A 14,064-nucleotide genomic window follows, 5' to 3' on the forward strand; every position below is an offset into this window, starting at 1 on the left:
TAAGTAAGCATTTCACTGTAAGGTCTACACAGGTTGCATTCGGCACATATGACAAATAAGATTATGGTAGAGTTAAGTTCAAATACAAAGGATTTTAAATTGAAACATCCCACACTGTTTTTAATTGCAAAGCTTTCTCTTTGCAATATGTCTCGCTGAATATATGTGCATTAGCATATCAGTCAGTCTGCATTTGGCATGAACTTCAAGATCACGATGGGGAGAGTAATTTGCATTGTTGCCGATTGTATTTCAGACCCTCTGCTTTTAATCATTGCTGAGATGCTCCACTCCACACACACCCACCCACCCGCCCCGGATAACACATCTCTTCCTCTTTCCTAAACAGCTGTTACAGTTCATTGTTAAAGGCACCACCCACATCAATTATATATGAGCAGCATTCCGGAGAGGGCCCATAGCCAAGTCTGTCTGTGGAGCTTAGTGGAGAGCTATACACATCACACTGTTCACAACTTACTCTCACAGAGAGGAGGAACATCTGCTGTGCTAGCGTTCTTATCAGGAGGCAAAGTTATCATTATTTTTTAATTTATTATTTACATTCATTCCAGAGATTTACCTTGTCTTTTTCCATTATATACAGTGCATTCGGAAAGTATTCAGACCCATTCACTTTTGCCACATTTTGTTGTTACATTACAGCCTTATTCTAAAATGTATTTTAAAAATAAAATAAATCCTCAAGCTAAACAAACTACCCCAAAATGGCAGAGCAGGTTTAGACATTTTTTCTAATACAAAAAAACAACTGAAATCTCACATTTACACAAGTATTCAGACCCTTTACTCAGTACTTTGTTGAAGCACCTTTGGCAGCGATTACAGCCTCAAGTCTTCTTGGGTATGACGCTATAAGCTTGGCACACCAGTGTTTGGGGAGTTTCTCCCATTGTTCTCTGCAAATCTCTCAATCTCTGTCAGGTTGGATTTCGTACGTCGCTGCACAGCTATTTTCAGGTCTCTCCAGAGATCGGTTCAAGTTCGGGCTCCAGCTGGGCCTCAAGGACATTCCGAGACCAGTCTCGAAGCCATTCCTGCATTGCCCCGGCTGTGTGCTTAGGGTCACTGGAAGGTGAACCTTTCCTCCAGACGTGACGCGTGGCATTCAGGCCAAAGAGTTCAATCTTGGTTTCATCAGACCAGAGAATCTTGTTTGTCATGGTCTGAGAGTCCTTTAGGTGCCTTTTGGCAAACTTCAAGCGGGCTGTCATGTGCCTTTTACTGAGGAGTGCCTTCCGTCTGGCCACTCTACCATACAGGCCTGATTTGCGGAGTGCTGAAGAGATGGTTGTCCTTCTGGAAGGTTCTCCCATCTCCACAGAGGAATTCTGGAGCTCTGTCAGATTCACCATCGGGTTCTTGGTCACCTCCCTGACCAAGGCCCTTCTCCCCCGTTTGCTCAGTTTGGCCAGGGGCCAGCTCTAGGAAGAGTCTTGGTGGTTCAAAATGTCTTCCATTTAAGAATGGAGGCCACTATGTTCTTAAGGACCTATAATGCTGCTTAAATGTTTTGGTACCCTTCCCCAGATCTGTGCCTACGGACAAGTCCTTCAACCTCATGGCTTGGTTTTTGCTCTGACATGCCCTGTCAACTGTGGAACTTTATATAGAGAGGTGTGTGCCTTTCCAGATCATGTCCAATCAATTGAATTTACCACAGGTGGACCAATCAAGTTGTAGAAACATCTCAAGGATGATCAATGGAAACAGGACGTAACCTGAGCTCAATTTCGAGTACCACAGCAAAGGGTCTGAATACTTATGTAAATAAGGTGTTTTATTTTTAATACATTTGCAAAAACGTATATATATTTTTTAAACTGTTTTTGTTTTGTCATTATGGGGTATTGTGTGTAGATTGATAAAAAAGTAATTTAATCCATTATAGAATAAGGCTGTAACATAACAAAATATGTAAAAAGTCAAAGGGTGTGAATACTTTCCGAATGGACTGTAGGTGTTGCACTATTATTAGAAATGCATAGGTCAGATTAATTCAATATTGTTTTACTTTTACACGTTTTAACTGTTGACTTCAATTCAGGGCATCCTTGCTTGAGTTCTATAACGTATCAGTATTAAAAATAGCTTTTCAGATCAGATGTCAATACCACAGTGCCCTATAAGTTCATTACATGGCTCACGGCCCTGGGTCTGAGCTCCTCCCTAGGCAACTGGGTCCTGGACTTCCCGACAGGCCGCCCCCAGGTGGTGAAGACAGGCAACATGACCTCTTTGACATGGATTCTCAACAAAAGGGTTCGTCCTCAGTCCCCTCCTGTATACCCACAACTGCGTGGCCTCTCAGTTTCAATTGCATCATGAAGTCCGCTGACGACAACAATAGTAGGCCTGATTACCAACAACGACGAGACAGCCGACAGGAAGGTGGTAGGCACCTGAAGACGTGGTGCCAGGTAAACAACCTCTCCCTCAACACCAGCAAAACAAATGAGCTGACTGTGGACTTCAAGAGGACCCAGGCTGGACATGCCCCCATCTTCATCAATGGGGCTGCCGTGGAGACGGTCAATAACTTCAAATTTCTTGGCGTACACATCTCAGAGAAGCTGAAAATGGTCTAACCAGACGGACACCGTGGTGAAGGCACGACAACGACTCTTCAACCTCAGGATGCTGAAGAAATTCGGCCTGTCCCCGAGGGCTCTCACAGTGTTCTACAGGAGCACCATCGAGAGTATACTTTCGGGCTGCATCACAGCCTGGTATGGCAACTCCACTGCCGTGGACCGCAAGGCGCTTCAGAGTGTGATACGTGCAGCCAAAAGCACCATTGGGTGCACACTGCCTGCCCTACAGGAACCCTATAACACCAGGTGTCACAGGAAGGCCAAGAAGATCATTAGGGACCCCAGCCACGCCCTGTTCTCCCCGCTTCAAATCACTCAGACGCAGGCAGTACAGGAGCATCATGGCAAAAACCGGAAAACTGGCAAATAGTTTCTACCCTCAGACCATCGGGCTGCAGAATAGCTACCACTAGTCAACTACCCTTCCCCCTCGCTACTCCCCCATGGACATTCTCCTCCCCCGCTCCCAAGTCAGTTACCTTACCTATTGCTCCCTCTACGAACATTTCCCCCTCACCCCCCCACTGACTTTAACTCTGCCCCAACTCCAATGACATTCATCACTGTTGCTAATATGTACAGTGCAGTATAATTTTATTATAATTGGTTTTATTTCACTTGGTCCCTACACGCCCTCAATGATCATGCTGCACCCCCTTACAGTAATTCCCCCCCACCCCCTACAGAGTCTTTACTCTGCTTCCACCTCAATGGACATTAACTTATCCATCACTCCTACAAATGTTATGATGTATATAGCACTATTTCTATTGTTGTTTTTTTATTACCATTTTCATTATTTTATTTCATTTAGTCCTGCATGTTGGAGCTCGGACTCTAATATTTTCACTGTACCCTGCAATCACACCTGCAACCCTGTACGTGACTACTTAACACTCTGAATCTGATAAATCATCCACATAAAGACTCAGTAACAGGCTTTGCAGGCTCAAAATGCTCAAACAAAAACACCAGATATTGATTAACGAGCATAGAAACCAAAACTGTTTACTTTGTCAATTCAAATCATTGGTAAATGGAGACAAGAGTTGCAAGCCCTCCGATATCGCTATACAAACCCACACAGTGGAGCTAAAAATCACGTTGTTGGGAGTGGGTGAGTCACATCTCACCAACCTGAGGTACATTGCTGGGCAAAAAATAAAAAATAAAATAATGCCTAGGGCAGGGATTTTATTTGGTTTTCTGAGCAAAACATTATATAATATTTGGGTTTTTTGGACATAAAAACAGTAAGAACAGCAAATCAGCTCTAAGTTATTTTAATTTAGGAAATTTATTCCAAAGTATTCCCACACATAAGAGAGAGATCCAGTGCATTCGGAAAGTATTCAGACCCCTCGACTTTTTCCACATTTTGTTACGTTAGTCTTATTCTAAACTGGATTACATCGTTTTCCCCCCAACGACAAAGCAAAAACAGGTTTAGACATTTTTGAAAATGTATATACAGTATATATAAAAATAAATAAAAAATAAAAAAGTACCGAAGTATTCATACCCTTTAATTTTGTTGAAGCACATTTGGCAGCGATTACAGCCTGAAGTATTTTTGGGTATGCCACACCTGTATTTGGGGAGTTCCTTCCACGCTCTGTCAGGTTGGATGGGGAGCGTTGCCGCACAGCTATTTTCAGTTCTCTCCAGAGATGTTCGATCAGGTTCAAGTCCGGGCTCTGGCTGGGCCACTCAAGGACATTCATTCAAAGACTTGCCTTCAGAAGGTATTCACACTCCTAGACTTTTTCCACAGTTTGTTGTGTTACAGCCTGAATTTAAAAATGTATTACATTTATATTTTTTGTTACTGGCCTTTGTCACAATACCCCATAATATCAAAATTGAATTATGTTCTTTAACATTTTTACAAAAAAAATTGTTTGTTGGAAAATGAAAAGCTGAAATGTCTTGAGTCAATAAGTACTCAACCCCTTTGTTATGGCAAGCCTAAATAAACCGCTCAGGGATTTCACCATGAGGCCAATGGGGACATTAAAACAGTTCGAGAATTAATGGCTGTGATAGGAGAAAACTGAGGATAGATGAACAACATTGTACTTACTCTACAATACTAACCTAATTGACAGAACGAAAAGAAAGAAGCCTGTGCAGAATAAAAATATATGTTCTCATGTTCTGAGCAAGGAACTTAAGTTAGCTTTTTTACATGGCACATATTGCACTTTTACTTTCTATTCCAACACTTTGTTTTTACATTATTTAAACCAAATTGAACATGTGTTTCATTATTTATTTGAGGCTAAATTGATATTATTGATGTATTATATTAAGTTGAAATAAGTGCTCATTCAGTATTGTTGTAATTGTTATTATTACAAATAAAAATATAATAATAAATACAATAAAAAATATATAAAAAATATATATATTTAAAAAAAGAGAAAAATCGGCCGATTAATCGGTATCGGCTTTTTTTTGCCCTCCAATAATCTGTATCGGTGTTGAAAAATCATAATCGGTCGACCTCTAGTATGAATATTTTCTTAAGGCACTGCATATGTGATCGTGTAAGCAAGGTTTGAAATTATTATTACTATTTAGTCAAATATAATATCCGTTCGCGCTTCTTGTGGTCAATTTGCAGTCTACAAATTATTTGTAATTATGTTCTGGCCCTCTGACTATTCTCGCTCTCATAAAAAACATCCCATGGCTAAAGTTTGTTGATCCCTGGTCTAGAGAATACCATAGGCCTCTGCTTCCTATATTCTGGAATGAGTTTCTTGGATTCTTATTTGATTAACCCCAAAATAACAATCTTTTCACATTGCTCAAGTTTGGACGACCAAACGCTCAAAAGTTACTGACCTTCAGGTACGTACAGAAATGTGAAATCCTCTATAAAAGTCATGGCGTAGTTTGAGGATAATGTCCTTCCCCAATGTCTATTGTAGGTACTGGGTATAATTATGTTTTATTTAAATAGACACTATTACATATCATATTACAACCTCTATAAGAACAGTTTGTCAAACACAGTATGTTTAAAGAAAACTAAACCCAGAAAAAGTGCTTGGTTGGGCACTGAATGGATTAGAGCAGAATAACCCAGTGGGTTTTATATTTAGAGGTGGTGCTCTAAGCAGCGGGGCTCTGTTCTCTGTCCTGTGACCTGACGTCAGGAATAACGTGGCCTGAAGCAGAGTAATAACCAGACCACGACACTATGTGAGCCTGATGATAAACAGAGCCACTGAATCTCAAAATACTAAAGTAGAATGCACTCAGCATGGTCCTGCAGGGAGACTACTGTGAAATGAACCGGACCATTAAGACCAGCGGCAGGCGAGAGAGAGAGAGAAGGCATCCTAGAATAGCAGACAGTGCTAGGCTTGGATCTGAAACAATCCCCACAGAGGAATGAAAGATGGAAAAAAGGCAGGGCAGATCTGTATGAGTAGGCCTAAGTTTCTTGTTTCATCCCAACAAATCGACAAGTTCAACCATGTTGGACCACTCACAGTTGCTGATTTCAGGTAGGTCAAACTTGGTGAAGTCCCACCACTGGAGGCGGTAGGTGGTGTTGGCGATGTTACTGGCCACAGCTGACTGACCGTCACCAATAACCGCACCTAGGAGAAGAGAACAGAGAAGGTCATCATGTAGCTTTATCTCGCTGAGCAAAAACAAAAACAAACTGCAAGAGTCACTTCATTTCTATAATATGTACTTAGGTTATGGGGGGAAAAAGTGTTTTCTATTATACCGTTTTGTAATTCGGTCAAGCCTTTGTTGAGCGGTCATCCAAAATTAGGGATAACAGCAGTGGTCCAGGACCACGCTTTTTCCTGTCTGCCCAGTCATTCTCAGTAAACGAGTAAATGCTTCTTTTTTTTTTTTTGTCCATTATGTTGACGCTTTCCTGGAGTGGTATGTTAATAGGATGCACATAAACGTGGCTGATGATAATGGAATCCTGACCAGGTGCACTTATGTCAGTGTGGGACTAATGGCAAATCAAAAGGGTGCTGGTGAAAAACTATAGTAGACAAAACCATTTAATAATCATCAAAAGAGGGTACGCTGTACGCTGTTATACCAAAATGGGCAATCTAGTACAAATACGATTCATAAGAATGTCTAAACCGAAGAGGCAAAGAACTGCTTTAAAATGCTGTAAAATATATGATAAATGCATTAATAATACTGCAATATCGCCAATTGCAAGGTCCTAATGAATGATGAGGTATAGGCCTAAATCATTATTGCAAACGCATTTACTGGTTCTAATTTGATTTCAGAACAAACTTCCATCAGTCAGTACATAGTAAAATGTCTGTAGTAACTGACCCAGTGGCAGCAACATCAATAGAAACTGCCCTTATGCTACATTAAAATGCCACAAATTATTACACAATTGACACATTTTCTGTCTGTGGCAGAATGTGTGCATGTCAATCCCCAAGTCAGAGTCTAGGCCACTTACAAACTGCAACTGTCTGCAACCGCAATCATTTTTTCACAGTTCATTTGAAATGGAGATAAAGGCCTCAGGCTTGTGAGACAAAAACAAGTTGCTGTATTGACTTGACTGCAAAATAAACGAATGATAAAGACAAGAGACAATGAGTGTTTCTTCTACTTTCAAGGTGTTCAAAAAGCAAAGTAGATTAAAAACCGATCGAGTTTGCCATAATTAGCTACGCTTACATGACACAATTTTATCAAAAAATTACTGAAACTGCAATGTGAGGGATTAAGTGCTTAATGTTTTTATCTGCTGCGCCATGGTAATGGGCTAAACCTCTTTCAAGGCTGCACTTTCCCTTCTTACAGGAATACATCAAGTTTGCTGAGCAACAGTAAAATGTTCACGAAAGTGAAAGAAATTACCCCCTTCGTAATGTGGCAAACTTCGATTGGTTGGCTTAAATGTTACAATTTGTACTTGCACACAGTTGCAATTTGCCTCTACGGTATGTGGTCAACAATGCAGCCATACAGAACTACAGTATGATGGACTTTACATATGGTACGCCATCTGCCCTCTGCTCTTATTTAAGTCATTAAGAGAGCATCATTTATAACGTCACTGAAGTGTTGGAGCAAATTACATGTAGAGGGGCACTTGTTCCATTCATTTCTGACAGACCCATCATGACTCATGTCAGATGGGGGAGAAGGGGCCTAGACTCATGCAGGCTTTGTACATAGTCAGCTGCATATGTGGGAAAACCATCAACAATGAAAAGAAATGACTTTTAAATGAAAAACCTACCAATTAAAAAGGGCCCCTACTGCACATTAAATTTGATTATGTTTAATCTGGGAAGTTATCTGCCTTTATGCTCTATTCACCCTATTTCATTTTGTATTCCAAAAAATTCTAATTAGCCACCGTCTTACTCTATTTCCATGCATCATTGTCTACAATGCCCAAAAACCTCATGGCAGAATTATCTACGACGGATGATTGCTAGATTGAGGAAAATAAATATAGACCGAACTACCTATTCTCAGAAGAAGAGGGGAGCTATAACTAAAGATACCATCTGTAGTGCACTGGCTGCACTTGACTGATTGAAACAAAGTGGATCTTAAAGAGTGGATTTCACTTGTACCAGGCCTATACACCATAAATATAGTACATGATCGAACCCTTAAATGTTTTATGACAAATGTTAGTTACATTTGAAAGCAGATGGCACTCAATAAGCTAAACATTTCGAATAATTTCAGGGTTTAGAAACTCTGATAAATCATCGTTGGAAAATCACACTTAGAATCATACGTGGCAAACATTACAAACTACAGTATCTAGACTAGCACCGTAGTTAGCTAGTTAATGACTAAAAGCAGTTGAAGCCCAGACTGGTAAGACAAGGGGCGGCGGATTATGTATTTTTGTAAATATCAGCTGGTGCACGATATCTAAAGAAGTCTCGAGCTATTGCTCACCTGAGGTAGAGTATCTCATGATAAGCTATAGACCACACTATTTACCTAGAGAGTTTATCTGTATTTTTCGTAGCTGTTTACATACCGCCACAGACTGAGGCTGGCACTAACACAGCATTGAATGAGCTGTATTCCGCCAAAAGCAAACAAGAAAACGCTCACCCAGAGGCGGCGCTCCTAGTAACCGGGGACTTTAATGGAGGGAAACTTCAATCAGTTTTACCTAATTTCTATCAGCATGTTAAATGTGCAACCAGAGGGAAAAGAATTCTAGACCACCTTTACTCCACACACAGAGACACGTACAAAGCTCTCCCTTCCCCTCAATTTGGCAAATCTGACCATAATTCTATCCTCCTGATTCCTGCTTACAAGCAAAAATTAAAGCAGGAAGCACCAGTGACTAGTTCAATAAAAAAGTAGTCAGATGAAGCAGATGCTAAGCAACAGGACTGTTTTGCTAGCACAGACAGGAATATGTTCCGGGATTCCTCCGATGGCATTGAGGAGTACACCACATCAGTCATTGGCTTCATCAATAAGTGCATCGATGACGTCGTCCCCACAGTGATCGTATGTACATACCCCAACCAGAAGCCATAGATTACAGGCAACATCCGCACTGAGCTAAAAGGGTAGAGCTGACGCTTTCAAGGAGCGGGACACTAACCCGGAAGCTTATGAGAAATCCTGCAATGCCCTACAACGAACCATCAAACAGGTAAAGCTTCAATACAGGACAAAGATCGGATCGAACTACCCCGGCCCCGACGCTCGTCGGATGTGGCAGGGCTTGCAATACCGCACCAACAGATCCTAAAGGACCCTGCTAAAGGACCCTGGGACTAAACACTTACCTCTGCAACTGGATCCTGGACTTCCTGACGGCCGCCCCCAGGTGGGAAGGATAGGTAACAACACATCCGCCACTCTGATCCTCAACACGGGGGCCCCTCAGGGCTGCATGCTCAGTCCCGTCCTGTACTCCCTGTTCACTTATGACTGCACGGCCAAGCACGCCTCCAACACCATCATTAAGTTTGCCGATGACAACAGTGGTAGGCCTGATCACCGACAACGACGAGACAGCCTATAGGGAGGTCGTCAGAGACCTGACCGTAAGGTGCCAAAACAACAACCTCTCCCTCAACGTGATCAAGACAAAGGAGATGATTGTGGACTACAGGACAAAGTGGACCGAGCACACCCCCATTCTCGTCGACAGGGTGGCAGCCAAGCAGGTTGAAAGCTTCAAGTTCCTTGGTGTCCACATCACCAACAAACTAACATGGTCCAAGAACACCAAGACAGTTGTGAATAGGGCACAACAAAACCTATTCCCCCTCAGGAGACAGAAGAAGGCCCTAAAAATTGTCAAAGACTCCAGCCACCCTAGTCATAGACTGTTCTCTCTGCTACCGCACGGCAAGCAGTACCGGAGAGCCAAGTCATGGTCCAAGAGGCTTCTAAACAGCTTCTACCCCCAAGCCATAAGAGTCCTGAACAGCTAATCAAATGGCTACCCAGACTATTTGCATTGCCCCCCCCCCTTCCCCCTTTTAGACCGCTGCTACTCTGTTGTTATCATCTATGCATAGTCACTTTAATAACTCTACCTACATGTACATATTACCTCAACTAACCAGTGCCCCCGCACATTGACTCTGTACCGGTACCCCCCTGGTTATTTTACTGCTGCTCTTTAACTACTTGTTAGTTTTATTTCTTATTCTTTTCCGTATATTTTTTATAAACTGCATTGTTGTTTAGGGGCTCGTAAGTAAGCATTTCAATGTACACCTGTTGTATTCGGGGCATGTGACTAATACAATTTGATTTGATACTCAAATAGCCTCGACCATTTTCACACCATCATCAGATAAAAAGTTAATGATTACTAGAGAATGAAACTGGAGGGGGAGACGGATTGGAGCGTTGAACTGGATCGAAAGGAAGTGTCTGGGCCAGTGTGGGAAGAAGAGTAGCTAGCAGTACGCATGGAGGTGGTATGGGGACAATGGACAAAAAAGGGAGTGGGATAACAAGGGATGGAGAGAGCATAAGTGGCATTATTTGATGCATATTAATCATAGGCTGCATTTTATTCCCCCTGGTCTCGCAGTCCATATATAAAACCAGATACATTTTCACAGTTCACCCTTTTATAGGTAGAGGAGGGGTCAGGGGGGGGTCACAACTAAGTGGAGTCACTGGTTCTAAACCCATGGCCATGCAGACTACACCACTGTCACATGGCACCATGGATGAGAGAGAGGACCCTAATTCTCTCACATGGGACCTCGGTTCATAATAGTACCACATGGTGGGTTTGGAGATTGACTACAACTCACGGACTTACTGCAGTCATACATAAAATGAAAGTGGAATGATATACAGTTGAAGTCGGAAGATTACATACACCTTAGCCAAATACATTTACACTCAGTTTCACAACTCTTGACATTTAATCCTAGTAAAAATTCCCTGTCTTAGGTCAGTTAGGATCACCACTTTAAGAATGTGAAATGTCAGAATAATAGTAGAGAGAATGATTTATTTCAGCTTTTAATTTCTTTCATCACATTCCCAGTGGGTCAGAAGTTTACATACACTCAATTAGAATTTGGTAGCGTTGCCTTTAAATTGTTTAACTTGGGTCAAACGTCTTGGGTAGCCTTCCACAAGCTTCCCACAATAAGTTGGGTGAATTTTGTCCCATTCCTTCTGACAAAGCTGGTGTAACTGAGTCAGGTTTGTAGGCGTCCTTGCTCGCACACACCTTTTCAGTTCTGACCACACATTTTCTATAGGATTGAGGTCAGGGCTTTGTGATGGCCACTCCAATACCTTGACTTTGTCCTTAAGCCATTTTGCCACAACTTTGGAAGTATGCTTGGGGTCATTGTCCATTTGGAAGACCCATTTGAGACCAAGCTTTAACTTCTTGACTGATGTCTTGAGATGTTGCTTCAATATATTCACATAATTTTCCTTTGTCATGATGCCATCTATTTGTGAAGTGCACCAGTCCCTCCTGCAGGAAAGCACCCCCACAATATGATGCTGCCACCCCCGTGCTTCACGGTTGGGATGGTGTTCTTCGGCTGGCAAGCCTCCCCATTTTTCCTCCAAACATAACGATGGTGTAACGCTCGTCTTCCTCCTCTTCTGAGGAGGAGTAGTAGGAAGGATCAGAGGACCAATGCGCAGCGTGGTAAGTGTCCATATTTTAATAAAGAAAATGAACACTGAACAAAAACAACAAAGTGAACGAACGAAAACGTAACAGTCCCGTATAGTGAACACAAAACACAGGAACAGGAACAATCACCCACAACCCACAAAGACAAAACAGGCTACCTAAATATGGCTCCCAATCAGAGACAATGACTAACACCTGCCTCTGAGAACCATATCAGGCCAAACACATAGAAACAGACAAACTAGACATACAACATAGAATGCCCACTCATATCACACCCTGACCAAACAAAACATAGAAACATACAACGCAAACTATGGTCAGGGCATGACAGATGGTTGTTATGGCCAAACAGCTATATTTTTGTTTCATCAGACCAGAGGATATTTCTCCAAAAAGTACGATCTTTGTCCCTCTGTGCAGTTGCAAACCGTAGTCTGGCTTTTTTAATTGCGGTTTTGGAGCAGAGCTTCTTCCTTGTTGAGCGGCCTTTCAGGTTGTGTCGATATATGACTAGTTTTACTGTGGATATATATACTTTTGTACCTGTTTCCTCCAGCATCTTCACAAGGTCCTTTGCTGTTGTTCTAGGATTGATATGCACTTTTCGCACCAAAGAACGTTCATCTCTAGGAGACAGAACGCGTCTCCTTCCTGAGCGGTATGACGGCTGTATGGTTCCATGCCGTTTATACTTGTGTACTACTGTTTGTACAGATGAAGGTGGTACCTTCAGGCATTTGGAAATTGCTCCCAAGGATGAACCAGACTTGTGGAGGTCTACAAGTTTTTTTTCTGAGGTCTTGGCTGATTTCCCCATGATGTCAAGCAAAGAGGCACTGAGTTTGAAGGTAGGCCTTGAAATACATCCACAGGTACACCTCCAATTGACTCAAATGATGTCAATTAGCCTATCAGAAGCTTCTAAAGCCATGACATATTTTTCTGGAATTTCCAAGCTGTTTAAAGGCAGTCAACTTAGTGTATGTAAACTTCTGACCCACTGGATTTGTGATACAGTGAATTATAAGTGAAATAATCCGACTGTAAACAATTGTTGGAAAAATTACTTCTGTCATGCACAAAGTAGATGTCCTAACCAACTTTACAAACTATAGTTTTGGCAACAACACATTTGTGGAGTGGTTGAAAAACAAGTTTTATGACTCCAACCTAAATGTATGTAAACTTCTGACTTCAACTGTAGCTACAGTCTATTAGACCAGAGGGAGAAGACCCCTGTTAGTCACACTATAATACACAGAGGATCAGCCATATGAGGATCAAGCACCCTGGGTTATATTGAGTCATGCGAACGCAACCACTGGCCTTATGAGTCTCTGTAAATTCAGAGAAAAACTAGTACATGAACGCATTTTCGAAAAAACATTTTATTACGCCCTATTAGGAGAGTAAGATCAGACTAGCCAGAATAAGGACAGTCATTTTCCAACATCACTTAGAAATGTCTCTGCTGGGGTGGTTTACACTTTAAAAAGGAGAGGGAGGCACAAGTCTCAGAGAAAGAACCTTGTTGCTTTTTCCCCACAGCTATTTTTATACCAGTTGGGGTCTGAATGGCTGCTACTGTTGGTATTTGGTTCACATAGGGAGGTCTGAAATAAATGGCCCCTTCCTGGCCACTCATATCCCCACATGGGTTGACCTCCCATAAACCAGATAAACTCTACTGCACATCTTGTTCCGTACATGAAAATGACATTTCTCCAGCAAGCTTGCTTGCTAGATGCTTATGGCTTTCTTTGTCAGGATACAGCTAGTGGTGTTTGTTTGTGGCTGAGCTACAATTGTTCAGTAAGTGCTTCAAGCTACCCAGTGTGAGTGCGTTTGTTCAAGGCAGAGAAAAAGGGACAATACGTGAAAATAAACTAAAATCACAGTCGGTCCACTAACACATGAAACACAATGTAGTGCTGCAGCAGCATGGAAGCATGTCAAGTGGAGCTAGAGTTTGAGGTGTGACAACTGACCAACAGAGTAATCACTATCTTATCAAAGTAGCATGAAATCACAACATATTTGGTTGCTGTGGTTACATCCACAGTGCATTGGGGCATGACTGATGAAACGTAGAGACGAGGCAGTGTTAATGGCCAAGATGATTTGTTGAATATAAAATAATTTAAATAATGTTTAAAGGCTGATAACAGGATTAAAATACTCCAAATAAAACCAGGGAATATTTATGACAGCCCTAATACAAGAGCAATGCTAATCTCATTTGCCACACTATGAAATAAAGGAATGCAACAAGATGGGGCATTATAGAAATGGAATCAGACCGAC

At 41.8% G+C, this 14,064-nt stretch overlaps 1 protein-coding gene across 2 annotated transcripts in view; it reads right to left on the bottom strand.

The window, feature by feature from the left end:
• ambra1a (autophagy/beclin-1 regulator 1a) overlaps positions 1-14,064 on the bottom strand; it is a 103,275-nt gene that overhangs the window by 51,143 nt on the left and 38,068 nt on the right. For both annotated transcript variants that reach the window (XM_071402091.1, XM_071402090.1), the window contains exon 12: positions 6,119-6,229. In XM_071402091.1, the coding sequence (XP_071258192.1) occupies positions 6,119-6,229 (111 nt within the window). The remainder of the gene's footprint in view (positions 1-6,118; positions 6,230-14,064) is intronic.

This window comes from Salvelinus alpinus, chromosome 5, assembly GCF_045679555.1.
Source record: "Salvelinus alpinus chromosome 5, SLU_Salpinus.1, whole genome shotgun sequence".
In the NCBI taxonomy this organism is placed as follows: domain Eukaryota; kingdom Metazoa; phylum Chordata; class Actinopteri; order Salmoniformes; family Salmonidae; genus Salvelinus; species Salvelinus alpinus.